The following is a 27887-nucleotide window of genomic DNA, read 5'->3' as shown; positions in this document are numbered from 1 at the left end:
CCGTGTCACAAAACAGATGATGCCACATACATAGCCAATTTGTTCTTTAAGGAGATAGTCAGGTTACATGGTATACCTAGGACTATAGTGAGTGATAGAGATGTTAAGTTCCTAAGTCACTTTTGGAGGGTGTTGTGGGGTAAGTTAGGTACTAAACTGTTGTTCTCAATTACTTGCCATCCCCAGACTGATGGACAAACAGAAGTTGTGAATAGAAACTTAACTACTTTATTGCGTGTGATGGTTAAACAAAACTTGAAATCTTGGGAAGATTGCATTCCTTTTGTTGAGTTTGCTTATAACAGAGTAGTGCATTCTTCTACCGGATTTTCACCATTTCAGATTGTGTATGGATTTAATCCATTGACACCATTAGACTTGTTGCCTTTACCTGTTGATCATATTAATAGTCTTGATGGTAAAAAGAAAGCAGATTTGGTTAGGAAATTGCATGAGCAAGCTAGGTTACAAATTGAAAAGAAAAATGCACAATATGCTACTCATGCTAATAAAGGCCGAAAGCCTCTTGTGTTTGAACCAGGTGACTTTGTTTGGGTGCATTTAAGGAAAGAGTGGTTTCCAAACCTAAGAAAGTCAAAATTACAGCCAAGGTGTGATGGTCCATTCAAAGTGCTAGAAAGGATCAACAACAATGCATACAAGATTGATTTACCTGGTGAGTATGGTGTTAGCAATTCTTTTAACATTATTGATCTTTCCCCTTGCATTGATGCAGGACCAAATTCGAGGACGAATTCTTTCAAAGGAGGAGGGGATGATGAAGAAGCACCAGTGCCTATGCCATTATTTAGAGGACCCATCACCAGAGCCAAAGCTAGAGAGCTGCAAGCATTGGTGTTGGAGCATTGTGAGCACAAGGGGGATCAAAATTGCCATGTTGGACTTTCTTGCATATTGTTGGAATCTAGGTGGATCGTTCTCACACAAGTTGGCATGGGAGACTTGACAAGTGGCGCCACATCAGCGTGACTTCGCCACATCAGCATGACTTGGCACAAGACCATTCGGCCAAGTGGATTAGAGGAGCTTCTTATGCTTATTTGGATTTGCCATGTGCTGACACCTTTTATTGGTCCCCACTACATTAAAAAAGGTCGCTACCACCTAAAGTGTTGCCACCTTATGGTCCCCACTACAAAATGGGGTGCTTAAAAGCAAGTGGTCCCAAATGGTCCCCCCCCCTATGGAGACGCCCCATCTGATTAAGGAGCCTTGTATTTTTGTCTTTTTAGCCATATTGGCACACTTTTAAGGTTTTGGCACACTTTTAGGGTTTTAGAGATGCTATATATAACCCAAGATATTCAGATTGTATTAGTAGCCTTCATTTTTTTCTAGTTTAAGTGTGAGCATTAGGGAGAGAACTCCATTGCTGGAGCTTGAGTTTCTTCTATGTTTCTTCCATGTTTCTTGAAAGAACTTGGATTCTAGCAGCATGAACCCCTTGCTAGTCTTATTTTGATGATCAATATGCTTTAGCTTGTTACTATTTGTGTATTGACACTTGGGTTTTCAATCTGAAATTCTGCCTTGTTTGGATGATTAAAGATCTTGGTTCCAATATTTAGATGTTGTGTTTCTTGGCATCCTAGGAGTGCTCATCATAAGGGTACTATAAGGGTATTTCAATTAATTATTAATTTGTTTTTATAAAAATGAGAATATTTAATTATTTCCTTAATCATTGTACAAAAATCTTAAAAAACCACTTGAAATGGGACCGAGGTAGTAATTGAATTAATCAACTTGAATTAGTCTACTTTTATTTATCATTTAAAATTTTTACATGATAGTTAAGAAAGTAATTAAATCATCTAAATTATAATAAACTTTTTTAAAATTTGATTAAATTACTTTTTATCTCACCTAATTAAAAGAGAGAAAGGAAGGTAATAAGATGAATTATAAAAAATTATAGAAATAATTATTGTGCTTAATAGAAATAAGGGTAAGATTTAAAAAAGTTAATTAATACATTTTAATTTTTTCAAAATAACAAATAATTTTAAACAAGATAACTTTTAAAAAATATAAATAAAAGTAAATAGACATAGTATTTTATTCTCAAACATTTTGATTTGTCTCAATCTAAAAAATATAAGAATGAACTTATCAATCATTATATTAAATATTTGTATGTACATTATTACACTTTATAAATACTTTAATTAATTCTACTTATATCTCGATATAAATATTTAATCTAGTGGTTATTAAACTTATATTATATGCATCTCTGTTATAATTATATCCTAAAATGTTCTTTATTGAAATTAAAACATTATTGATAAGATAAAATTTCAAATTACTCTATACTCTCTCCTTCCCATTTCAAGTGATATTTTAGAATTTTTTTGTTGTCTCACTGTATTTACCATTTTTAAAAATTAAGGAAACATTGATTTTTTTTTTTTCAATTTTACCCTTATCTATTATTATTTTCAATGCATTTATTTTCTCTCATCACTTTTGTATATTACAAGGATACTATAAGGGTATTTTAGTCAACGAGACTATTCAATTAAGAAAAAGATGTGATAAGATGAGTTATAAAAAATTATAAAAATAATTATTATACTCATTAGAGATAAAATTAATTAATATACTTTAATTTTCTCAAAGTAAGAAATAATTTTATATAAAAATAATTTTCACAAAGTTACAAATAAAAGTGGACTTTTTGACTTGTCTTAATCTAATTAAGGCCATTTTTTTCATAAGCTAATTAAGGCCACCTTGAAAGTGGGTCAAACACAATTTGTATTTATTTGACTATGATTACATCTAATTAATAATTTAATTGATATATTTTTTGCAATATCCATACGATTGCACTTGACCTTTTCTTTTCAGCACCAAATTTTAGAATAATGGAATCAATACCCACAACACTAAATTTCAATCACTAGCTTAACTAGGCTGCTCATCTTCTTCTGCCATTTGTATGTTCTTGTTTGCTTGGTGTTTACCATATTCCATTCTTGGAATAAATATTACCAAAGAATGAGTATACACACACAAATCCAACAAGTAACATAAGCAATTTGATCCCTTGAAAATGTTTTAAAAGATTGAATATATAATAATGTACAAACAGAAAATTAGTGGGAAGGCTTTGTTTCATATGTAGTTTGGTTCGTTAGCCTTTATATGTTCTCGGAAAGGTATTGTAAAGAGGTGAAGGCAAAAAATTTATTTATTGGGTTGGACTTCATTGGATCTCACAAGATTCATTATAATGTCATTGGTTACGTATTGTTGATGCTTAAAATCTATAAAATGACACTATTTTTTTTTTGGTAGATGGGTTGATGGAGTAGAGATTTGAATCTGATTCTATAAAGTGATTAATATATCTTTAATTATTTAATCAAGTCAGGTTAGATAATAAAATCACAATATATGATGTTCATTTTAATGCCATATTTTATAGAAATTGATTTTTCTTACTTAAACTTAGTTTATAATGAATAAATATACAAAATGTACTGTGGGATTAACTTATTAAATATATTAATCCCACATATTTATATATTTAATTCATTTTGGATCGAGTTTAGGTAAAAATTTCTCAATAGACACACTTTCTTATTAATAAAATATAAATATTTACTGGTTTGATTAAAATTTGCTCAAAAAATAAATTGAGAAGCATAAATTATGTGTATTTTGTTTTTGTATTTACACTAAATTATAATGTCAGCTTTGAGTCTTCACTCAGTAAAAAAAAATAAAAACTAAAAAATACTTTCCCAAAAATAGAAAAAAGGGTTAGCTACCTACCATTGAAAGCCAACATTTTCTATTTGGAATGTCGGTTCCCCTATGATTCCTTGCTTTGGGATTTTTTTTTTTTGGTAAAAATATGCCTTATGCCATGAAGTTTTGCATGAAGAAATGAAAAATTATAAATTAACAAGGATTTTTTTTATGTAAATATAATATTAATATAATAAATTCTAAATGATCCTTATTATATTTATACAAATTAAATTTTAAATTATACTCAATAAATAAGATCATAAAACTTAAAAATATCATCAAATTTGAATTATGGTAAAATTTTTATTTTCATCATTTTAGAGTTTTTAGATTATAATAAGATAAAGCTCTATAAAAAGAATAGATATGATTAAATGTTCGCATACAATAGTTAATAATTAAAAATTTCAATTTTGAATGATACAATTATAAATTTTTATAAGTAATTTATTTTATCAATAATAAATATTTAAAAAAAAAACCTTATTATGTAACATCTGAGTAAATTCTAATCTTCAGACTTATTCGATACACTCAACTTAAAATGAATTATTAATGATTATTTTTTAAAAATTAATTTAAAAAATTATATTTATCAAATATTTATAATAAATGATGAAAAATTTAAAAGTGAAAACTTGATAACTTAATTAAATGGATATTAATTTGTAATTATCAAAATTATCATTAAGGTTATAAAATATCAAGGACATTCGAATTTGAATAAAAGCTAAATTAGAAAAAACATAAAAAGAGATTAGGATTACGAATTCTGATTACAAATTAATTAAGGAGATGTGATTAAGAGATGAGGTATGGTTTGGGGTTAATCGCAATTGTCCTCTCTTAAATTCTTAATTTTTTTATGGTTAAATTAGTCGATTCTTATTTTCAATAAAATTATTTTATTTTTAATAAATTATTATTTATTAAATTTATGAATAAAATTATTTATTAATTCATATATCTTTTATTATTATTTATTATTAATTTAAGTTTTATTCAATTTTAATTGAGTTCGATCTGCCAAATGTGCCATCCAATGGCCATGATTCATGTTAGGGATGAGAGAGGAAACCAGCTCTGGTGGAAGCACATTAATCGGACGTTGGATTCGCCGTATATCGTCCGGAGAATTTTTGGACGTCCTCCCTCTCTTTTTCTAACGAAAACACTACTGCCACCCCTCAACGGCGCCGTTATTTACCTCCTTGTGGTTGCCTGCGTGAGATGGTGCTGCAGACTTCATCGCCGGTTTGGGTCTGGCCAGAAGGTGGTGAACAGGATCCAGCAAAACGAGAAACTATAAAAAAAAAAAATGGTTGAAGAATGAAGGGGCCTCTTTCTCCATGAATTTGGACGTACCCGCAGCTAGGTTCATCTTCTCCTCTTTATTATTATTATTATTATTAACTTTAATTCTAATATTTAAAAGAAAATTTTTGAATATTAAAACTCAACTAAAATATCATTAACACGTATTTAATTATAATGAAATTTATCAAAAAAAATTTTAAATCCAAAAATAATTAATATATTTAAAAATTAAATAATTTTATTTAAATAAAATTAAAATAAAATGATTAAAATGAAATAATTACTTAACTTGATTATGCAATTAATTCGTATGATTTGGTTTGTTTTGATTGCTAGCTTATGCTTGTACGGTACAAATTAGAAGGGAAGGGTGAGGTGGCAGAATATGACGTTGACTTTTGGTAGGGCCTACCGCATGTTCTCATCGCCACTCATCCATTCATTATTCATTCATCGTTGCCTTATGATGCTGTTTCTTCTATTAACATCCGAATTTAGAATTCGATTTATTACTATTTTTTCTTTTAAAAATTTTATTTTTTTTCATTTAATTTCCTAAGAATTTACAAGAAAAATATATATTTTGCAGTGGTAACTACATTTTCTTTTTAATAGAATTAAAAGTGTGGAGAATCAAAATCTGTAATTAGTTATTATATCAAATCAAGTTAGATATGATATTTATATATATTGAATTTGAAAGGTTCAAGTTGAATTTTTTTAAATATTTAATAATTAAAAAAAGAAATATATCTCATAAATCAAAATTAAATTCAACACCAGCAACTTAAAAATTATTTTATATAAAAGATTACTATATATAATGAATCAGAATATCAAACTATGTGCATGTGACCAATCATTCTACAAAAGACTGATCACATGGCACAACATGATTAGTGAGGATAATGCCTGTTTTCTATATCTATATAAAACAGGCATTATGTTTTTTAAAAAATATTATCACATGGCATATTGTAAAAATAAGTTGGTCAGTTAAAATAATAATATTTAAATTAATAAAAAATTTCATATTTATTATTTTTTACGCAATAATTAATAAAAAAAAGTCCACTCATATTTATAAGAAAATATATTAATTATTTTTTATTAATTTTTCCTCAACTATTCTTAACTTATTGTTAAGAAATTACTATTTTTAATTAATATAATTATGATATAGATAGAATAGTCATAAAAAATATATGGGGTAATTAATTGACAAAATAAAATAATACTTATTAAATATGTTAATATAAATTAAATAATAGAATAATTAAAATTAAATACAATTTATTGAATAAAATTCTTAAATCTTATTTAATTTTATAATTATTATTGCTATTTTATTATTTTCCTTTCATTCAATACAAAATTTTCAAATTATTTAAAGAAAAAAATTTAATTGATATGCTTAAATTGCTTTTAAAATATATTCAGATATAAATATTGAAAATGTATAAAATGTAATTGAAAAAAATTAAATATAAAACAAAACATTAATGATAATTATATAGGCAAAGTATAATGATTTGTTAGTTTCTTAAATTTCTGTGTACCTAACAGTATAAAAATTCTCTAAAACCTACCCCATCAATGATTGTTGAATCTTGCATCATTAATTTCCACCAAATTATACTTTGTATTTAAGCCAGAATATTCTTTTATTTATTCATACCAAAATTTCTATATCTAAACCCCACAATTTTTAAATGCTTTTAGTTATATCTTAATCATTTAAATTATAATCAAATATTCATTAATTTAATTAAATTATTATTTATCTCTCTTTATTAAGAGAGAAGAAAGTGTTAAGATGATTTTAGAAAATTATAAAAATAGTTAGGATACATCTAATATAAGCTCGAACTCATATAATAATGAGTTTAATTATCATTAAATTATATTTTATATTAAGATATGTGCAGAATTAATTAAATTGTATATATAAAGTTCACGAATATATATATATATATATGTAAAAATTCAATTTAATAGTAAATACATTCATTCTCTGACACACCCAAATAGATATTGTATTATCTTTTCAAAATAATAAATAATTATAAACAAAATAATTTTTAAAAAATAACAGGTAAAAATCTATTAGAATTGATTTAAAAAAATGTTTTTTTAAAATATATTAATTATAAATATTAAAAATTAATTTAAAATTAAAATTAATAAATTTTAATCTTAATAGCACTAAAATAATAAAATAATTATCTTAAACGGCTTTTTAAAGAATCTAAAATAATATTTTTTATTAGATTATAATAAATACGATTTTGAAATATTTCGCGAATAAATTAAATAAATAGATTGAGATTTTGACTCAATACTTAAAAGGATAATGATTGTAACTAAATAGAATTATTTTAAAATATTTAATACAGATAATTCGTATAATTATAATTTGTGTAATTCTTTTCAAAGAGTTTTACTTAGAATAGAACACTGATATGAGGCCATTATCGACATTCTGATAAAAGATTTTCCTGTATAAAAATCCCACACTAGTAGTCCTCTCCGGGTGGCTGCATATTATTTTTAGTGTTCATATACAATGAGAAACAATTCTCTTTCAATTCTTGCTTTCTTTCTCATTATTCTTTCAAGTTTTCTGGTTGAAATCCATGGAAACAAGCAATCAGAAGCACTTGGAAAACTCTACAATGCAAAGTTCAGAGGCAATTCTGGCATAGATGTTAGTCTTTTTAATGGAGTTAATCCTGTAAGTGAATCAAGAATTCATCCTCAGGATGGATTGAAAGAACAAGACAGAATTGTGAAGCTTCCTGGACAACCAAATGCACAGTTTTCTCAATATGGTGGTTATGTTACCGTCGATAAATCAGCCGGCAGGGCTTTCTACTACTACTTTGCTGAGGCTGATCATTATTCTCAATCTAAAGAGTCTTTGCCTCTTCTTCTCTGGCTCAATGGAGGTAATATGATTCTTGTTTTTAATTCTTTTTCATTTTCAGTAGGTGATGAACTGAGTTTATACAAGAATTCTTTTGCCATGAAAACTCCTTTTTCTTGAAGATATTGCTAATAAGTTCTTGGTTCCAATGCCCAGATGGATTGTCTTGGTATTCAGTTGCTTGCTTTTGGTAGGACTCTCTTGGTGGTTTCTTTGAGTAAAAGAAGAGATACCATATCATCAAAATCTCAAAGAAAACTTTTTTTTTTAAGCAAAAGAAATTTTACTAACAATAATAGTGCCAAAAAATCACATCGTTTAATCAATTTAATCTTGATTAATAAATTTGGCCATAATATTCAATCTAGATGTGGCAAGTAAGGTAATCTTGATGAAAATTTTATCTAATATATTTGATATTTTTAATAGTTTAATCTATTTATTAATTTTTTTATTATTTTTTTTAAAATTACACACATTTACATATTCCATGCAATAGTGCTACCCACTAGAGTCCATACTTTTGGATGATAATTCCTTTTTACATAGGCTGGAACTAATAATTATTGGAAGAATTAATATATTCTTTAATAATATTATAATAATAAAAATTTTGGATACGTATAAAAAATTATTTTTCTTTTTTAAAAATTAATATCATATAATGATTCGTCAACTAAAAAAAGATATAAGCAACCACTCCAATGTTCTCTCCCTACCTAAAATAATAATAATAAAATAAAATAAAATGCAACACCCACATGGCTTAGGCCACCAGCTTTTGGGTTCCAATCCCTGGCTTCACTCCTGTGGAGGATTTTTCGGCGTTAATTTTGTAACTCTTCATCCTTCAAACTAATAAAAAAAAAATTAATTAAATTTTAATCATACATATCCTTTGAGATAGGTAGGTATACAGCACCCTTTAACAAAATCATGATAATTTAGTCAAAATATGCTAAGTTTCATCTATGTGATATATTGAAGAACTAACCCAACCACTCAAAAGTAGATGTGATATTGTGAATTCTATTATGTATAGTTGGAATTTGTCTATTTGTTTTGATTTCATGTTGATATTGTGTAATTTCTTTTTTTTTTTTTTAATTTTTCTTTCTATTTTACAGGTCCTGGTTGTTCATCTTTGGGGTATGGTGCATTTCAAGAATTGGGACCATTCAGAGTATACAGCGATGGCAAATCACTTTACAGAAACAGATTCTCATGGAATTATGGTAGTTAATTACACTAATTACATTAAATTTTCTCTATTATATCATTTATATTAATATATTCATACAATCCGTCTACCCCTCTAATTCTTTTTCCATATCTTTTTCAGCTGCAAATGTTTTGTTTCTTGAGTCTCCTGCTGGGGTAGGGTTTTCGTATTCGAATACAACGTCGGATTATGGCAAGAATGGAGACCAAAGAACAGCTGAGGATAATTATGTTTTCCTGTTAAATTGGCTAGAGAGATTTCCTGAATACAAGGGAAGAGATTTCTACATTGCTGGGGAGAGCTATGCAGGACATTACGTGCCTCAACTTGCACATACAATTCTCTCCCATAACAAAATTGCTAATAAGACCCTTATCAACCTCAAAGGAATTCTAGTAAAGCTTCTCTATCTATCTCTATTTATTTTTCTTTCAATTAATAATTTGAAAATTGGACTCTTACACCACATTATTATTGCATTTGAGACTCACTTTTAAGTTGACAAAATGATTCATACTTAGAATTTAAGAGCATTGTGGGCTCACTTTTCACCTTTTCATTACTTCTTTGTCTTCATTTTTCACTTTAAGCATCATTGCTTCATTAATTTCATCATAGTTAGGCATCTTGCAAACTCACTATATAGCAGCCCTCAATTCACTTTTCGTTGTGCTATTTTGTTGACTTGGTGATGAATGGAGTCCACCATGTGAGTTAAATTATTTATCTTTTATATGTCACGTAGTGAATCGGGTTTATGCAAGAATTTTTTCGTCATGAGATCTTATTGATTTTGTGAAAAATATGCAGATTGGGAATGCAGTGATCAATGATGAAACTGATACTCTTGGGATGTATGACTACATGGGTTCCCATGCCATAATTTCGTATGAGGCTGCCCAAAAAATCAGGGAAAATTGTGATTTCTCACCCAATGCTACCGCTCAGTCTGAGGCATGCAATTCAGTTGGCGATCAAGTAAACAAGGCACTTTCTTATATTAATATATACGACATCTATGCCCCATCCTGCTTCAGTACCAGCACCACTGCCAAACCCAAGAGAGCTTCTGTAAGTTAAAAACCTTACTTGTAATTCCTTTATGCATGATTACCTTAATTAATGTACTAATAAATGTTCAATTTGCATTAATTGCAGTTGGTAGATTTTGATCCATGCTCGGATTATTATGTTTATGCTTATCTCAATCGACCTGAGGTTCATGAAGCCATGCATGCCAATGTAACAAAACTTGATCATGATTGGGAACCTTGCAGTGAAGTCATCACTAACTGGTCTGACAGCCCTTCAACAATTATTCCACTCCTTAAAGAGTTCATGGCTAATGGACTTCGTGTGTGGATATTTAGGTAAACATAATCATTATTTCTTATTCGTTTTATCTTGTCATAACCCGTGATTTTTAGTTTATTGATTTGGTTCGATTCATGGTATGCAGTGGTGATACAGATGGAAGGGTGCCAATTACTTCAACTGAGTATTCTATTGCTAAAATGAATCTTGACATCAAAACTGAATGGCATCCTTGGTACCTCAAAGGGGAGGTAAATCATTTCCAATTTTAATATTATCCATTCAATTTTTTCTCAAAAAATATATAGAAAATGACTTTTGTTTTGGGAATTTTTAGGTTGGAGGGTATACTCAGGTTTACAAGGGAGATTTGACACTAGCTACTTTGAGAGGGGCAGGGCATCAAGTTCCAAGCTATCAACCTCTGAGAGCACTTTCATTGATCAAGCACTTCCTGGATGGCACATCTCTTCCTGATACTACAAGATATAGTTGATTTATCTCTAATTTTATTAGCTTGATTAGTTAATTTGCTTAGGATTTAGAAATTAAATTTGGTTTTATTAGTTGTCTAATACTATTTTTATTCTGCAATTAATTTATTCCTTTAAATTAAAGGAAAGCAAATCTGTTTATTTAGAGCAAAGCTTTTGAATTGTCTTTCTTTAAAAGATTGAACCTCTTTCTGTCTCAATTTTAGAAAGCTGAATTAATTAATATTCTTCCAATTTCATTGCATTGTAATCCAATATCAGAGTTTGGCAACACACCCTAATTTTGAATCTTCAATTTTTTTTATTAAAAACTCGATCTCCATTAATTTTCAAAATATTCTTATGCAAACTCAGTCTACCAGTTTATTCATAGATTTTCAGCTAATTAAATCAATTAAGTTATCTACATTATTGCTAATATTTTTTTTTCATTTGATTTTTAAGAAAAATTCTTATTTAAACCTGATTTATCATAAAATTAAAAGACAAATGTGAGACCCACTTATTTAATAAATGGATCAACTATATATCTTATATTTTGAGTTTGTAATGAAATGAGTATAAGTAAGAAAAATCCCGACTCCTATTAAAATTGAAATTTGAGACGTAAAGCCTTAGAAAAAGCTCTTGATAAAATTCTGAAAATAAATCATTAGGCCACTCGTGATTGCTATTATGAAATGACTAGCATTTTTTTATTTTTTCTTTGAAAGTAACTCAACAATGGGAGAAATTAAATCTGAAAACATCACTTAAAATGAGGTGTTTAATTTCATTTAGGAATTCTTCTTGACAAGGCATAAAAGACAATTTGATTGCTTTCAAGCCCAACCATTTGCTTTCTTGGGTCATTAACACAAGGGCAAACTTGAATTTGCTGATTGATAATTTATCTAATTAACATCAAATAGCAAATTAATATAATATTTATAGATTTGCATTATAGCTTAATCACTAGCGCGCTAGCTTTTCCCCTTCACTCATCTTATAGTGGTGCTCTTGATGCATGCAAGCATATCTTTACAATGAATTTTATGATATCTTTAAATATGATCTTATAATTATGGGTAGATATCACACACGACTACTCAATTTCATAAGTATTTTTATAAAAGTCATTAAATTTTAAATTTTTTTTTATAAAACTTACTAAAGTTTAATTTGATTTTATAAAAATAATTGTAATTAGAAATTAAATGTTCTTAAGTTAACCTGCTGAATTGTCAATTATTTTATAAATAAAATTATCTTATTTTATTAATTTCTTAAAAAAAAGATGCATAAAACACATTCAGGTATCCCATCGTTGTTGTCAATAGGTTAATTTAAAAGCTTTTAATTTTCGGTCACAGTGACTTTTATAAAATCAAATTGAAGTTCAATAAGTTTTATGAAAAAAATTAAAATTCAGTAATTTTTATGAAAACACTAATAAATAGAGTGACTACGCGTAATAATTACTCTATAATTGTGGATTTCTTTTGAAAAAGACATGGAAAGCATTGGAAATTAGTCATATTTTTAACGCTACTAATTATTTAAATCCTTTATTAGAAGATTCTAAAAGGTTTTGGATGTGATAGTTGAAAAATTATACGATGAAACTAATGTATGCACAACGGTTTCATTATAACAGTTGGTGAATGTGGGTTTCACTATGTTCTACCAAGATTAATAATTGTAATAAAATTGTTATATAGACATTAATTTCATCAAATAAAAATTTGTGTCATAGAGACTAAGAAATATTTTTTACTTAAATTTAATTTATCATGAATTTAGCTCAATTTATTATGAATTTAAGAGATAACATATATGATAGGATTCACATATAAAATAAGTGAGACTCATATATTTATATTTTAAATTCATGATGGATAAATCTAAGTAAGTTATAATATTAGTTGAAAATCCTAAAGAAAATTATAGGATTCAGAGCTTGCCTAGGCAACCTATAAGGTGGCATTACAATATGCATGGTAGTTATATTACTATGTATAAATCAGCTGGGAGGGTATATTATTATTCTTATTTTGTTGAAGCTAAGCATTTATCTAAAGAGTCATTGCCTCTTCTTCTATGGCTGAGTGGAGGTATTTAATTATAATCAATTTTCTTCTACCCTTTTATTTGTTCTTTTAAATTATTTTTTTTTCATTTGTGGAAAATAATGTTAATAAAATTCTTTTCTTTTAATGCTAATTTTATTTAATTTTACAAATGAAGATTTTTCATTAGATTAGTCTAGTGCAAGATTTGTTTGAAATGAATGGATTTAAAGAACCTTTCATTTTTCTTTGAAATGAGAAAATACTTCATAGAAATGTTAATAATCTTAATAGAAAGAGTTATATTTAGATCTTCAATCATTGCTGTTGGCACTAAGTGACGATAACTTAGTGGATCAACATTCTGAATAAAATCTTTTGGTTTATGATATTTAGGTCACTATGTTATAAAGAGTTAGAGTTGTACTTTTGCTAACAGTTTAAATTTTTTGCACGGTGATAACCATTTGATCCTGTAATTGATATCCAAGCCGAAATCATAGATTTGAATTCTTGGCAAATGCTGAGAGATTATTAGCACTGAGTGAAAATAAGGTAGTGGGTCAATATCATGCCTATAACCTTTTGATTTATGATATATGAGTTGTTACACTATAAAAAATTAGAGTTGCACCTCTACTAATAATTTAAATATTTGGCATGTGGTAAGCACTCCCACAATTATAGTTATTGTAACACATTCTCTCTAATATTCATGCAATACTTCACATTTAATTAATATTTTCTTGCAATATATGGTAATTCATTGATAGATGATGACACTTTAAATAAAATAATTAGAAAGATAGAAAAATAATGAAAATATAAAATATTGATTTTTTATACTATAATTTTGATTTTCTTTAAAAAAATTGTTTATATTTTATCTTTTTAATTAATCTTAAAAATAGCTAATTAAAACCATAGATTTTTTTTCATTAAAATAAAATTTATCCCATAAGTTATAGATTCTAAGCAAAAGCAACAGCCTTCCAATAGTGTTATTAGGTTGGACAGTCATTTTCATCTTTCTGAAGCTCTTGAAATGTTGTATTTGGCCTGGTTTGGATTCATGTTGTCACGATCCAACCTATGGGTCGGACTGGCACTAGGACACAGCCACCCCCTAAAGCCCCGGCCCGTGGTGCCTAACTATTCTCCTTAACTCTACTCTAAGGCCCCATGCCCAATTCAAATCAAAAATCAAATAAGTCAACAACATAAAAAAATGGGACCTTCAGGAGTTTTTTTTGACTCTCACCACCACACAATAATATATATATTAATCACTCATCCTCACATCTCACATCAATCTCAAATCAAAAATAAAAAAAAAAAAGCTCCTCATCCTCTCATCCATCCATCAATCATCAAAAAAAAAAAAAAAAAAAAAAAATAATATATATAATATTTATATTTAAAAATATATAATTTAATAACACAAAAAAAAATTCTAAATTAAGAAGACACACACATGAATAGACATGAACATGAGGGAGAAAAAGAAAAAAAAAAAAAAAAAAAAAAAAAAAAAAAAAAAAAAATTGAAAAATAAGAAGAGAAAAAAAAGAGAATAAAAATAATAATTTTAATAAATATTTATAACTATATAAAAATAAAACTAAAAAACTAACAACTAATAATTTCACATCATACATAAAAAATAATAATTAAAAACACAACACAAAAATAATACACATATAATATATAATATCAAATCATAATATATGATCGATATTCTTATCTTCTCTCTAAAAAAAAAGTCAAAGCAAAAACAAGAAGCAATACCAATAATATAAAAAAAACAAAAGCTCAAAAAAAACTCAGAACTAGCACCCAAAGACTCAAGCGGGTCTGAGATCTCAAGCCAAGTCACACACCATATCATACACACACCACATCACGCATGCATACTCGCACATACAACAACACACACACAATAACACATGGCACACATGAATGCACATGTGACATTATGCACATAACAATATAATAATATAGAAGATATAATATAATATATGCATATATAATAATATGATAATTATAATAATAATAATATATTAATTAAAATAATATATTAATATTAATATTTTATTAATTTTTTACTCGCGAAGAAGAATCAGAATCATCGGAGGAAGAATTTATATTTACATTTAATTATAATTTTTATAAAAAAATTAAAAAAAAAAAAAAAAAAAAAAAAAAAAAAAAAAAAAAAAAAAACAAAAAAAAAAAAAAAAAAAATCCCCATCCTAAAAAAGCATCAAAACAAACTAAAAAATCTCATCAACCTCAAATATATTATACCCATATATCCATCACTCAATCACATATCATACATCCCACATCACATCAATCAACAAAATCAAATATAAACATTTATCATTTTAAATTAATTTTAAAAAAAAATTTAAAAATTTTAAAAAAAAATTAAAAAAAAAAAAAAAAAAAAAATTTAAAAATTTAAAAACTATATTATTTTATTATTTTTTATTTTTTAATTTTAAATTATTTTATAAGCTTTTATTTTTTTTTAATTTTTTTTAAAATATAATTTAAGAAAAAAAAGGTTAAAAAAGAAGAAACCTTTGGTTTGGGGAACTCGGAACATCGGGACGGGACAAATAAATCCGGAAATGATTCAATTCATGATTCATCCAAAGACTTTTTAATTTTTTCATCTTGATTTATTTTCCGAATTTGAAATGAATTTCGAATTAATTTCCATCACATTACAGATAACATACAATTTTTGGGATTTTTCTAATTTTTTAAAATTTTTAAAAATTATTAAAAAATTTATAAAAAAAAAAAAAAAAATAAAAAAATTTTAAAAAATTTAAAAAAAAAAAAAAAAAAATTTATCTTATGGAAAGGGCGGCTCACGTGAGCTCGGCTTTCAAACTCTGGTTTCTCTAAAAAAACAAAAAAAAAATTCAAAAAAAAAAAAAAAAAAAAAAAAATTTAAAAAAAAAAAAAAAAAAAAAACAAAAATTGAAGAACCATTTCATCGACTTGGAATGGGTTTGACGGTGGATGGATCGATTTTGAGGTGGGATGATCGGATGCGGGTCGGGAGCGGCCGGATCGCGGCTTGAAGGCGCGCGCTGCGCGCGCCGCGCGCGGCGCTGCGCGGCGCGCGGCGCGCGCGCCGGCGGCCGCGGTGCGTGAGGGGGGGCGAGGCGCAGGGGGCGGAGGAGGAGGAGGGAGAGGGAGGAGGGGAGGAAGGAGGAGAGAGAGGAGAGAGAAGGAAGGAGAAAGAAGAAAAGAGAGAAAAAGAAGAAGAAAGAGAAGAATTTCCCGAGGTCGATGAAAAATTTTGATCAAATTTTTTTTCGAAAATTTTTAATTTTTAAAAAAAAAAAAAAAAAAAAATAAAAAAAAAAAAAAAAAAAAAAAAAAAAAAAAAAAAAAAATTTAAAAAAAAAAAAAAAAAAATTTATTTTTTTTTTAAAAAAAAAAAAAAATTTAAAAAAAAATTTATTTTAAAAAAAAAAAAAAAAAAAATAAAAATAAAAAAAAAAAAAAAAAATAATAATAAAAAATTATTAAAATGAAAAAATTTTAAATAAAAAAAAAACATGTTATGCCATAATGACATTATCTCTTGCTTAATAAATTGCAATCAACTATAATAAGGTTCTAATTAATGTAATTTTTTTGCTTAATATTATAGATAATATTAATTAATTTTTTTGGTTTCATCACCGGCTCTGGTTGTTCATCTCCAGTTTATGTAGCAATGCAAGAGCTTGGATCAATTAGAGTACATATTGACGGCAAAAAACATTACAACAACAAATTTTCATGGAACGAGGGTATTTCTTCTTTTCAAAATTAAGATTTTTATAGTTTAATAGCTGAATATTTGCTTAATTATCAAGGGTTTGCTTAATTATCAAGGGTTTAAATCTTAGTTGGCTATATATAGTACAAAATCCTTAATGTTGAAGAATGGTAGACTCTGATATTATGTAGAGAAAATAAATCAAATTTAATTTTATCTACAAACCTAACTTAAGAGGAGGAGGAAGGTTTGTAAGTCTTATATATATCACAAAATTTTTATCTCAAACTGTAAAAGTTTTGCTTTTGGAGTCTCCCGCTGTAGTAGGATTTTCATACTCTAATAGTACATCAGATTATAATGACTTTGGAGATAGAAAAAATCCATCAATACCATAATTTCTCACCTGATTTTATCAGCAAACAGTCCAGAGAGTGCATTTTAGTTACTGGTAAAGCTGACAATGATACTGTTGATCTTGCTATTTATAGCATCAATTGGCCCTTGTGCTACAATGGAAATCTCACAGCCAAGCCCAAGCAAGCTTCAGTAAGTTTAATTATAAACCCAATTCCTGATTTTGTTTAAAAATGACAAAAACCCATTTCAATCTTATTTTCAATTTTTCTTAAAAGAAATTCCATGTGGGTATTCACATATGAAAATATTGGAGGGAGATAACATATGTAACTTGGTTGCCTTGTTTTGCAGTTGGCAAATTTTGATCCATGCAGTGACTATTATGTGTATGCTTATTTCAATAGCCCTGAGGTCCAAGAAGCCATGCATGCTAATGTCACTAAGCTTAATCATGATTGGGAAGCCTGCATTGATGTATTGGGTGGTTGGAAGGATAGCCCACCAACCCTTATTCCCTTACCACAGGAATTGATGGCAAATGGACTAACAGTTTTCTATTTTATTACCAAACATGTAAACTGTTTTTTCAAAACAAGAAAAATATCAAAAACGCTTTAAATATTTAGATACACAGGTAAGTTTCAAAAACCATGATTTTCCCCATAACTATAATCATTAGCCTCATAATCATTACGTAGTTTTTTGGTGATTACAACTTGTTTATGGGGCCTAAATTACTTGGCAAAAGTCTTCTCTGTTTCACTAAAAAAGGGACTTTTGCACCAAACCTTTGGAAGGGTCCCTTTAGCCCAAAGTTGGATACAACTTCATTACTTAAATCACTTCGATTTTGTTTCTTTGAGACTTTATCATGAGTAAAAAAACTTGCTTTGGATACTGTTTTTGTTCAGGTCGGTGGGCACTCGCAGGTGTATCAAGGGTACTTGACATTTGTTACCTTGAGAGGTTCTGAGCATGAAGCAGCAGCGCACCAGCCTGAAAGATCACTTTCAATGATTAAACACTTCCTCTCCGGCACACCGCTCCCAAAAGGTAGTTCTTTTCAGCGGCCATTTGCCGTTGTGGGGCTTCAAAAGTGCACAAAACTCTAAGATAACAAATGGGTAACTTTTTAAGAAGAAAAAAAATATTTGTCAAGCCACTTCAATCTCTCTACTTGTATTGGCATTTCATTGTTTTATAAGGAACGATAGGACAATATTCTATGAAATATAACAAAACTAATAAAAATCAAGTAATTTAAAATGCATTAAATCATCAAAATATCTTTAAATTATAGTTTAATTATTACAGCAATAACAGTCAATTTTCAATATAATAAAATTTCTTTTAACAAATAATTTCAAATATTTTGAAATATAAAATTTAAATAATAAAGTTTTATAATAAAAAATAATCAAAGAATAATAATAAATTTATTTATGCTAACAAGAAATAAAATCATAGTCTTGGGTAAATTTTGACTCCTTGTGCAATACATGACTCATGGGCTCGATTTCTACAAACAGCGCCGACCGATATTGCCTCAAGTTGTTCTGCAATAGCTCCTGCAAGCACAAGAGAATACACATAGTCAAGATGGGACCAGAATTTTTTTTTTAATCGCAAACCTACTACAATGCTCGAGTTAGCAAGCTCTCAGATGGTATTTTGGCAGAAAAAGTTAAAGGTACGTTAAGATGGCAGAGTTCTCTTAGGGATGAGTGAATACTTCTTCCAGTAGATACAGGTGAGCTAACACACCATTTTGGCAATTCTCAATGGAGCAGTTCTATATTCTAGTTGCATGCGATGGACTGTGTCATGCATCCTGGTTAGTTCTTCGGATCCTTTACACCACCTGGTTCACCTAGTGAGAAATATGGTTATTCAATGAAAGTCGTTAAGGTGGTTTGGACCTTATTAATAATAGCGGTCCATCATAGGTTTCACCATCCACAAGCATCATAAACGTAGATTTAACAATATTTCTCCAGTACAAGAAATTGAACCCAAACTTCATCTCCCATTCTCCTTCATCATGATACACCCAATTGAACTCAGAATCACCATCTTAAAGGTTTGGAATCATAGTAGACATTCATTTATTAAGTATACTAGACATTCCATGAGCTTAACAGGAAAATTTTGATTGCATAAAAATAGGAAAAGTGACTTTTCTGACCTGACAAAGATTAATGGCATAAATGGAGCCTATGGCTGGGCACGGTTCTTGAGGGAACCGAATTGAACCGAATCGAAAAATCGTACCAAACCAACAGAAATCATATCGAACTGAATTTATTTTGATACTTTGGTTCAGTTCTGGTTCTTCACTAAAAACCAAACCAGAACCGTACCGAAATCGAACTGGAACCGTACCAAACCGGTACCGAATCGAGAACTGAATTTATATATATATACTTTTCTATATTTTTTTGATGTATTATATACTTTCAATATAATTATATATACTTATGCATGTACATATAATTATGAACTAAATATAACTTGATATTACATTTCATTTTTTTATATTTTTTTAATAATTTTAGTTATAAATACATTAAATTACCTTATCATTCTTAATTATAAATATACTATTATCTTATATATATATATATATATTAATTCTTAATTATATTTGTATCTTATAGTTAAATATTATATGATTAATAAATAGTTAAAATGTATATTATATGATATACTATTATATTATATAATATATTTAATCCTAAGTTATATATGTACCTTATAATTAAAGATTATATAATTTAGATATATCTAAAAGATATATTATATAATATATTATGTATTAATAACTCAATTCAAAACTTAAATGCTAATTCAAGTATAACTTTTTAAGGAAATAATTATATAAAATTATTTTAAGAATCAAGAATCGAATGGAATTATACCGAACTAAATCGGAACCGAAGAATCGAGAACTCTAACGAACTGAAACCCAAACAATGAAGAACCGAACAGAAACCATATCGAAAATTTGAAATTCCAGTTCGGTTTCGATTTGTAGGTAAATCCCGAACTGAATTGGAACTGAACACTCCATTGGAACCAGTTTGTCATTTCCAATTCAACCATCAGATCCACTAGAACACAGAAAGAGAAGTTACAGTAGGTAACATCTTTTCTTCAAAATTTTCAATTCCGTATATTTGCCTGTCAAATATGAGACACTGTGAATTCATGACACATTCAGATCAAGAGTTGAGCAATGAAAATTGAGAAGGTGAATTACATTTGCAAAAATTTAGTAGTCTTAAAAATGGGTCCACCAGTGGTTAGAGAATGTTCATTAAGAATGACATCCATCTCCACATATGGGGGCTGGTTCTGTTTGACCAATATTGTCCTTTCTCACACAACCCCAAATACACTATTCCAAGCAAGGCAAGGAGAATTCCTTTGCTCGGACCACAGCGTAGCGCGGTACAAGATTGACGGCTCTTCTATATTTTGGTGTCTAGCAGACACTGCCAAGCTGTAACTTTGACAAATATCATACTAATGAATTTACTAATACTGATGTGGGATTTTCTCTGTCCAAAGCCTCAGGGGTAAAATAGTCTTCTTGATAAGTTGACTACAGGTCAACCCAGATGGATCAACCAGTTATTTGATAAATCCAGATAAAAAAATAATTTTTCTTCAATTCTTTTCAAATCAACACATATGAATAAAAATCTAGTCATTCTATTTCAAATCAATGCATCAAATACATAAAATCCTTGAGATCACATAGCAGAGGGGTTGATTGCCCCAAACATCTCACTTCTGGAGCATTAGAGATCTATAGCTCCCCACCTCAACCAACAACCCCCACATCAAATACCTAAAATCCTTGAGATCACATGGCAGAGAGGTTGATTGCCCCAAAAATCTCACTTCTGGAGCATTAGAGATCTATAGCTCCCCACCTCAACCAACAACCCCCACCACCTCTCTTTCCCTCAACAAACAGAAGAAGAAGACATAAAAGAATAACAGGGAAAAGAAGAAAGATCTAGAGTGCTGTCATGATTGCAGTTGTGGGACGCCAAGATCCTCTTTCATTGTCTTTTCCCCTGTTAACTGTAAGGTAAGATGCCATGTTACTTCCTTGTCTAGTGAGACAGTCAAACATGGATTTAAACGACAGCTAATGTAATGGTTGTTAAATAACAGATCTGTGGGTGGCTTTACCGTTAACCCTGATAAGTAACAGAAAATTTTTCTATTTTTGTTTGGGTAATGAACGCTAACAACCATCATGGATGTTATCATATAAATTGTGCATGCAGTAGGCGGCAGCAGGGGCAGTTTTGTTCTCTACCCCAAAAACCTACTTTCAGTCTCCTTGATAAAACATGTCATTTATGCTATATTTGTGATAGATCTACTAACTTCATGCACTAATTTGCTAGATCTGCAATTTTTTCAAGAGAGAGAGAAAGAGAGAGATACATATTTTGAGGAAATCTTTCAATAAATTACATATAATCATATATCCTTGAAATTCAACAATAAATTAGAAGTTTAGTTTGATTAATTTTCCTAATGTGTAAATCTATCAATTTAACGCATGGGTAGGTTGAAATCAATTAAAATATGGTAGGGAATAAGCCTATGAATATTGTTTGGTTCACTATTTCAAATTCATTCTCTTGAATTTGATTTTTTTTTCCTTTATTTTTTCCCTTTTATGATAACATATTTCTACTTCCATAGTTTTTTTTTTTTTAATTTGATGGAGTGTAGCAATAATAAGGTAACAATAGGAAGAGCTGATATCAAGGAATATTGACGTACAGCCCTTAACAGGGTTTTTTTTTTTTTTTCTTTCGCACTTGTGCCTTTTGCCACATGGCACGTGTGTCGTTGGCATGTCCAAACTGTACTTATTTCAAAAATAAAAGTTGAAGGAGCTCAAAGGTCTAAATGAAAGTAGAGAGACTTAATGTGTTTGTTCATCAAGTTCAAGGGCTTGCTTGCATATAGATTATTTCATTAACAGAATATATAAGGTTCAATAGTTCAAAAGTAAAATACTTCCATTAAACCAGTTAACATGAATCTAAAGTATATGCATGGCAAAGAAAATGATCTTGCAAAACTTTTCATGATAAGCTTATTAACTACCATCCTCTTCCTCAAAACAGGAATAACTCACAACTGACAGAACATACTCACATTAGTGTGTTGCAGTATTGGCTGGAATACTTCAGACCATTTCAGTTTCTTGTTTTCTTTGTCCTATATTACAGCAGGAAATTTCAACAAATGAGAAAAATATAAGAAGAAAGGTGTCCAATTAATAAGAACAGTTTTGCATTAAAATTGGGCATACCTGAGTGAAGGATAGCATCTCAACTTGCAATTATCCCAGAAAAAAAAGCATAAAATGATTTACTAGAATCAGTTCATTAGATGTCTTTGCCATCCATCTCGATGCACGGGATGTGTACTACCATGGGCCAATATATGCCTTTCTCCTTGAAGCACCGTTGTTTTAGAAGTGGACAGTCCCTAATACTGAATCTTCCAAGTGTAGGAGGCAAGCCTTTCCTTGGTAAAGAATGAAGCCTAGGACAATTAACAATCTCTAGCTCTTCTAGAGATGTGAGACTTCGCAGCTGCATGGATAGGGATTCCAGATTTGGGAGCTCTCCAATATAAATAGATATTAAAGATGTAGGCAGCAGACACTTCTCATTTGGAAAGGAAACAGCATTTTTGAAGCATCCACCTGCGATGCTTAAATCTCTAAGACAGGTTAGATTGTGTACGTTCCACTCTGACATTGTCAATTCAAAATTTCCAGAATCCCAAATTTCAAGGGATGTTAGATTCGGAAGCAAATCCCATTTTGGAAAACATGCAAGACCAGGACAGCTGCATATTGACAGTTCTTGAAGAGATGTTAGGTTTCCCATCTGACTAGGTAGAGATTTCAGATTGAAGCAATAGAAGATATTCAATGTTCTGAGGTTGGGAAGGGACAGGCCCACTTCTGGAAAGGACCTTAGAGCAAAACAATTATTTATATATAATTCAGTGAGACAAGAGAGGCTGTTAAGGCAGTCTGGCAAGCTTTTCAGAACTGTACAGCTCCAAATGTTAACGTATTCAATTGTTGCATTGTCATGCCGCATCCTTCGAGGAAGTGGCTCCAATTCTGAGCAGTCCGAGATCTGAAGTGATTTAACTTGAAAAGGCAATTTTCCTGTTGGAGGGGATGTTAAAGATGGACAACCAATGATCTCCACGTGTTCTAGATGAGACATGTTAACCTTGTTCATTAATCCCTCAGGCAAAGACCGGAGTTTTGTACAGAATCGGATTTTCAACACTTTCAGCGTCATGGGTAACTCGCCTCTTGGAAAGTATTCAAGCAAAGGACACTCTTCAATCTCCAATTCTTCAAGAACACACATATTAGTTCTGCAGCTAAACCTCATAATATCATCAGGCAGGGACATCAGAGCTTGACAATTCCTTATCACAAGACATCTTAGCGTGGACAAGACTCCAGCTTCAGGAAAAGATACGAGTTTCAGGCATGATTCAACATGCAGATCCTTGAGAGACTGGAGTCCATGTAGCCCATATGGCAGTTGCTCTTCATCGTTGCAGACTGAGCCATTCTCTGTTAATGACACAAGTTGAGGACAGTCCTTAATTGTAATGCGTTCAAGACCTAACAAGTTTTCTAATCCAGTTGTCTGATTCCACAGAAATGTTAGTTTTGTGCAACTAGCAATCACTAGAACTTTAAGTGCTCCTAGCGACTGCACAAAAATGTCCTGCAAACAAGTGATATCTGCCATGCTCCTGATCCTCAGCGTTGTCAAGGAAGAATTGTCAACCACGTGTTTCAATGCCACTTGACTGCACTCTTCTAACTTCAGCTTATGAAGGGATGGAAGGCTTATAAGTGAATGTTCCAATATTGGGCAATTGCATATCGTGAGCTTTACAAGTGAAGAAAGGCGTCTAGGTAATTTCCTAATTAACTTGGGACAATTCAATAAAGTAAGTTCTGAGAGACAAGGAAACATATTGTCGGCTTGTTCATTGTCTCCATTAGAAGACCACAATTCCCATCCCAACATATCCTCAAATTTCAGTGTCTCTAAAGATGGAAAAAGGTTGGCCAAAGGAGAACCATCTCCATAAAAGTCAAAATCAACAGTCTTTACCGCATCCATGCCTTCTATGCACAGATTCCTAAGTAAAGGTAGTCTACCAAGAAAAGGTAGTGAAGTGCATTGTCTACAACAAGAGAGTTTTAGTTGCACTAATTTAGCAAACGAGGGATCTGCTATCCACAATGGGAATTCTGTACCTCCATAGAACAAAATGTTGAGCTCTCTAAGACTTGTGCAAGGTCTTAGCCACTTAAGTACTTGCATTTCACATTCCTTATTTCGAAGATCTTGGAAGTTGCTGCTCCATTCCAACCCTAACTCAAGAAGATTGTGCCTTTTTCTTAAATCAGCATCAAATGCATGTCGACCATCTGTCACATTATCCAACCCCATAATGGAAAGTTTTCCCTTAAGATGCTTCAACTCTTTTAGTTCTCTAATCCTGTGGCCACAACCTTCTCCCAAAATAAATTTAGACAATGTCTGAAGACTAGTTAAATTACCTATCTGCAATGGAATCTCATGCAAATTGGGAGTATTGGTAATATCTAGATGACAAAGGTTGATCAAATTCCCAATGCCTTGGGGCAACTTAGTAAGCTCTGTGCAGCCATGTAATAACAGTGTTTCTAGGTACAAAAGAGTGCTCAAAGATTCAGGTAACCATTTAAGTTTGGTGCAAGACATATTAAGGTACCGTAAATGCTTCAAATTAGAGATTGAATCTGGCAGCTCACTAACGTTATAACCACTCAATGATAGAACTCTTAAGCGTCTTAATTTTTGCAACACCTCATGTAAGACTTTCCCGCTTAAGTAGTAACATGAGCAAGGCAACACATGAACTGGTAATGCAATGAAAGTTCTTAAATGGTTCATTTTACCTAAGACTTCAAACCTGTTCCACACTTCATATGTACAACGAGTGAACGAAAAGTGGCGAGCAATCTCAACAATTTGCTGGAGCTTGTTACCTTCAAACTTATCATTTAAAATCATGCACACTTCTTCAGCAACTGATTGAGCCAAATCATTGACAAGATCGTGCATCACAAACTGCGATTCCTCAATGCTTGATCTTTGAAAAAATGACCTTGATAGTAGTTCATTAAAATAAGAATCAAACTCTTCCATCTGCTTTTTTCCTCCTACTTGCGGCAGAAAACCCTCAGCCATCCATAACAGTACCAATTCATCCTGATAAAACTCGTAGTTCTTTGGAAATATTGAGCAGAAAGCAAATAATGGCTTCAAATAAGAAGGAAGATAACAGTAGCTCAATCTCAGGGCTGGAAGAATACCACTCTTGTCTTCTGGCAAATGCCAAATCTGGCTATTCAATACTCTTTTCCATTCATCCTCATCAGGCTTCATGCGCAACAAACTCCCAAGTGATTTTACAGCCAAGGGCAGTCCTCCACACTTCCGAACTATCTTCTCACCAATCTCCTTTAGATTCAAGTGACCGTCAAAATTTCTTCTTCCCAATGCATGCACCGCAAACAAAGACAGACAATTGTCAAATGTTAGCTCCTTCAAAAAGTGGCCTTCAACGGTACCCATAATTGCTGCAACACCATGATTTCGAGTCGTGATAATAATTTTACTTCCTGGAGATCCCACATGGAAAGGCTGACGAAGCACAATCCAATCCTCATACTTCTCACTCCAAACATCATCTAAGATAATCAAATACCTCTTCCCCATCAATTGTTTCCTCAATGTCATTTGAAGCAAATTTAAATCGTTTATGTTGGAATCCTTCATTGTTATTGCCTCAAGAATCATTTTTGTCACCCTAATAACATCAAAATCCTCAGAAACACAACACCAAGCTTTCAAATGAAACCAATCGACCACTCTGCTATCATTGTAAACAAGCTGAGCAAGAGTGGTCTTACCCACTCCGCCCATACCAACTATAGGAATCACACAAACCCCATCATCACAACCTTCCTCACTCACCACCAATTGAAGAATCTTCTCTTTCTCCTCATCCCTACCACACACTACATGTTCATCAACCAAAGAACTAGTGGGTAATCTTTTCAACGATTTAATACTCCTATCATCGCCACCACTTTCTCTTAGCTCTAAATCATTCTTTTTCTCAATTACTTGCTGAAATTTAGCGTTTATAGTTTCAATCTCAGACTTCATTCTCATATTAAACCCAACACGATTAGGATTCAAATTATCCAAAAACCTGCGCATAGCACTCCACACCTTACTTGAGCTCCCCTCTTCTTGTCGCTGCTCAATTTGTTGTTTCCGGCGCAAACCCTCGAGAGAAAACTCGTCGATGATGTCCTCCCCATCGTAAACCAAGTCTCGAAGCTCTCTCAGCCAAATCTGAACAAGACGATTACTGATTTGCTTCTCTTCAGCATCTGCAAGCACCGCCTTGATTTTGGTAAGCGTTTTCTCCAGTTTCTCCAGCTCCGAATGGACCTGGGCTCCGCCAACAGAATCTAGAAGGCCTGGAGAGGTCAATTTGTTGATTACGGTGTCGATTACAACGGAGATAATCACGTCTGCCATTACCAAGAGGTTTCTTTGGTTGCAGTTGAGATAAACTTGGTGATTTTAGCTTTTTCGCTACTTTTTTTTCGCACGAAAAAATGTTTAAGAAGATGGAACCGACCTCGATTGTGACGGATTTGTTGCACAGCTGGCTGCCGCCGTCGGTTCCCCCACCAACTACATGACGTTGAAATAATTATTGAGGAAATTTATTTTTTAATGTATCAATTAAAGAATATTTAAAAATAATTTAAAATTAAATTTAATAAATTTTAATTAATATTAAAATAATAATTTTTAAAAATAATTTTTAATATTATTTAAAATAATATTTTTATTTAAAAAATAATTTTAATTTTCTAAATGCAATAATAAATTAAAATTTCGGCAGGAAAATATTAAAAAAATAAAATTATTATCAGGTCCCTAAAGTTTGTTCAAATTACTACTTAGTCCTTATCTTTAAAAAAAACCCATTAAAATATCTTTTATTTGGTAAAATCAAACTTTTAATAGTAAATTATTATCAGGTCTTTTGAAGTTTGTAAAAATTATTACTTAATCCTCATTTTTTAAAAATTCAATTAAAATATTTTTATTTTGTGAAATTAAATTCTTTAATCTTTAAGTCCAAGTAAATTGATATTTTTTGATGAGGCTAAAATAAGTTGATTAATATTTTTTTATAAAAATTTAATAGAAAGTTAAAGATATGTTTTTTCAAAAAATATAAGATGTTTTAATTTTATTTTAAACTAATAAGAAATAAATAATTAATTTTAACAAACTATAGTGATCTGTTAGTAATTTGCCCTGGAAAAACTACAAAGAGGAGGTGTAAAATTTAGGGCAAAACAATAATGATTTATTTTAAAATAAACCTCTAATTTAAGTTTGATTGAGTTTAAATTAATATTTTTTAATAAATTAATTTTAACTTTTAATTTAATAATTATTAAAAATAA

General features: G+C 30.1%; 3 protein-coding genes across 4 annotated transcripts; 2 read left to right on the top strand and 1 right to left on the bottom strand.

The window, feature by feature from the left end:
• The first annotated feature begins 7594 nt into the window (after positions 1 to 7594).
• Positions 7595 to 11293, top strand: LOC110670628 (serine carboxypeptidase-like 40). The gene is made up of 7 exons (XM_021832733.2): positions 7595 to 8048; positions 9154 to 9261; positions 9369 to 9643; positions 10059 to 10319; positions 10407 to 10618; positions 10708 to 10813; positions 10900 to 11293. Exons 1-7 carry the CDS (start codon positions 7667 to 7669, stop codon positions 11056 to 11058), a joined length of 1503 nt encoding a protein of 500 aa, XP_021688425.2. The 5' UTR covers positions 7595 to 7666; the 3' UTR covers positions 11059 to 11293.
• Positions 11294 to 17251: 5958 nt separating this feature from the next.
• Positions 17252 to 18363, top strand: LOC110670611 (serine carboxypeptidase-like 40). Its single transcript, XM_058134184.1, has 3 exons — positions 17252 to 17440; positions 17603 to 17800; positions 18163 to 18363. The coding sequence occupies exons 1-3, from the start codon at positions 17252 to 17254 to the stop codon at positions 18361 to 18363; spliced, it is 588 nt and encodes a 195-aa protein (XP_057990167.1).
• A 273-nt stretch (positions 18364 to 18636) lies between these two features.
• On the bottom strand, positions 18637 to 27087 carry LOC131172638 (putative disease resistance RPP13-like protein 1). 2 transcript variants are annotated; one of them, XM_058134004.1, is made up of 4 exons: positions 22599 to 27087; positions 22442 to 22504; positions 21190 to 21343; positions 20946 to 21076 (listed from the first exon to the last, which is right to left on the bottom strand). In XM_058134004.1, the coding sequence occupies exon 1, from the start codon at positions 26938 to 26940 to the stop codon at positions 22675 to 22677; it is 4266 nt and encodes a 1421-aa protein (XP_057989987.1). In that variant the 5' UTR covers positions 26941 to 27087; the 3' UTR covers positions 20946 to 21076; positions 21190 to 21343; positions 22442 to 22504; positions 22599 to 22674. The 2 variants fall into 2 exon arrangements, with proteins under 2 accessions (XP_057989988.1, XP_057989987.1); XM_058134005.1 differs by lacking the exons at positions 20946 to 21076; positions 21190 to 21343 and adding an exon at positions 18637 to 18819.
• Between the last annotated feature and the right edge of the window lie 800 nt (positions 27088 to 27887).

This window comes from Hevea brasiliensis, chromosome 14 (genome assembly GCF_030052815.1).
Source record: "Hevea brasiliensis isolate MT/VB/25A 57/8 chromosome 14, ASM3005281v1, whole genome shotgun sequence".
In the NCBI taxonomy this organism is placed as follows: Eukaryota; Viridiplantae; Streptophyta; class Magnoliopsida; order Malpighiales; family Euphorbiaceae; genus Hevea; species Hevea brasiliensis.
This window is presented reverse-complemented; position numbering and strand designations above follow the sequence as displayed.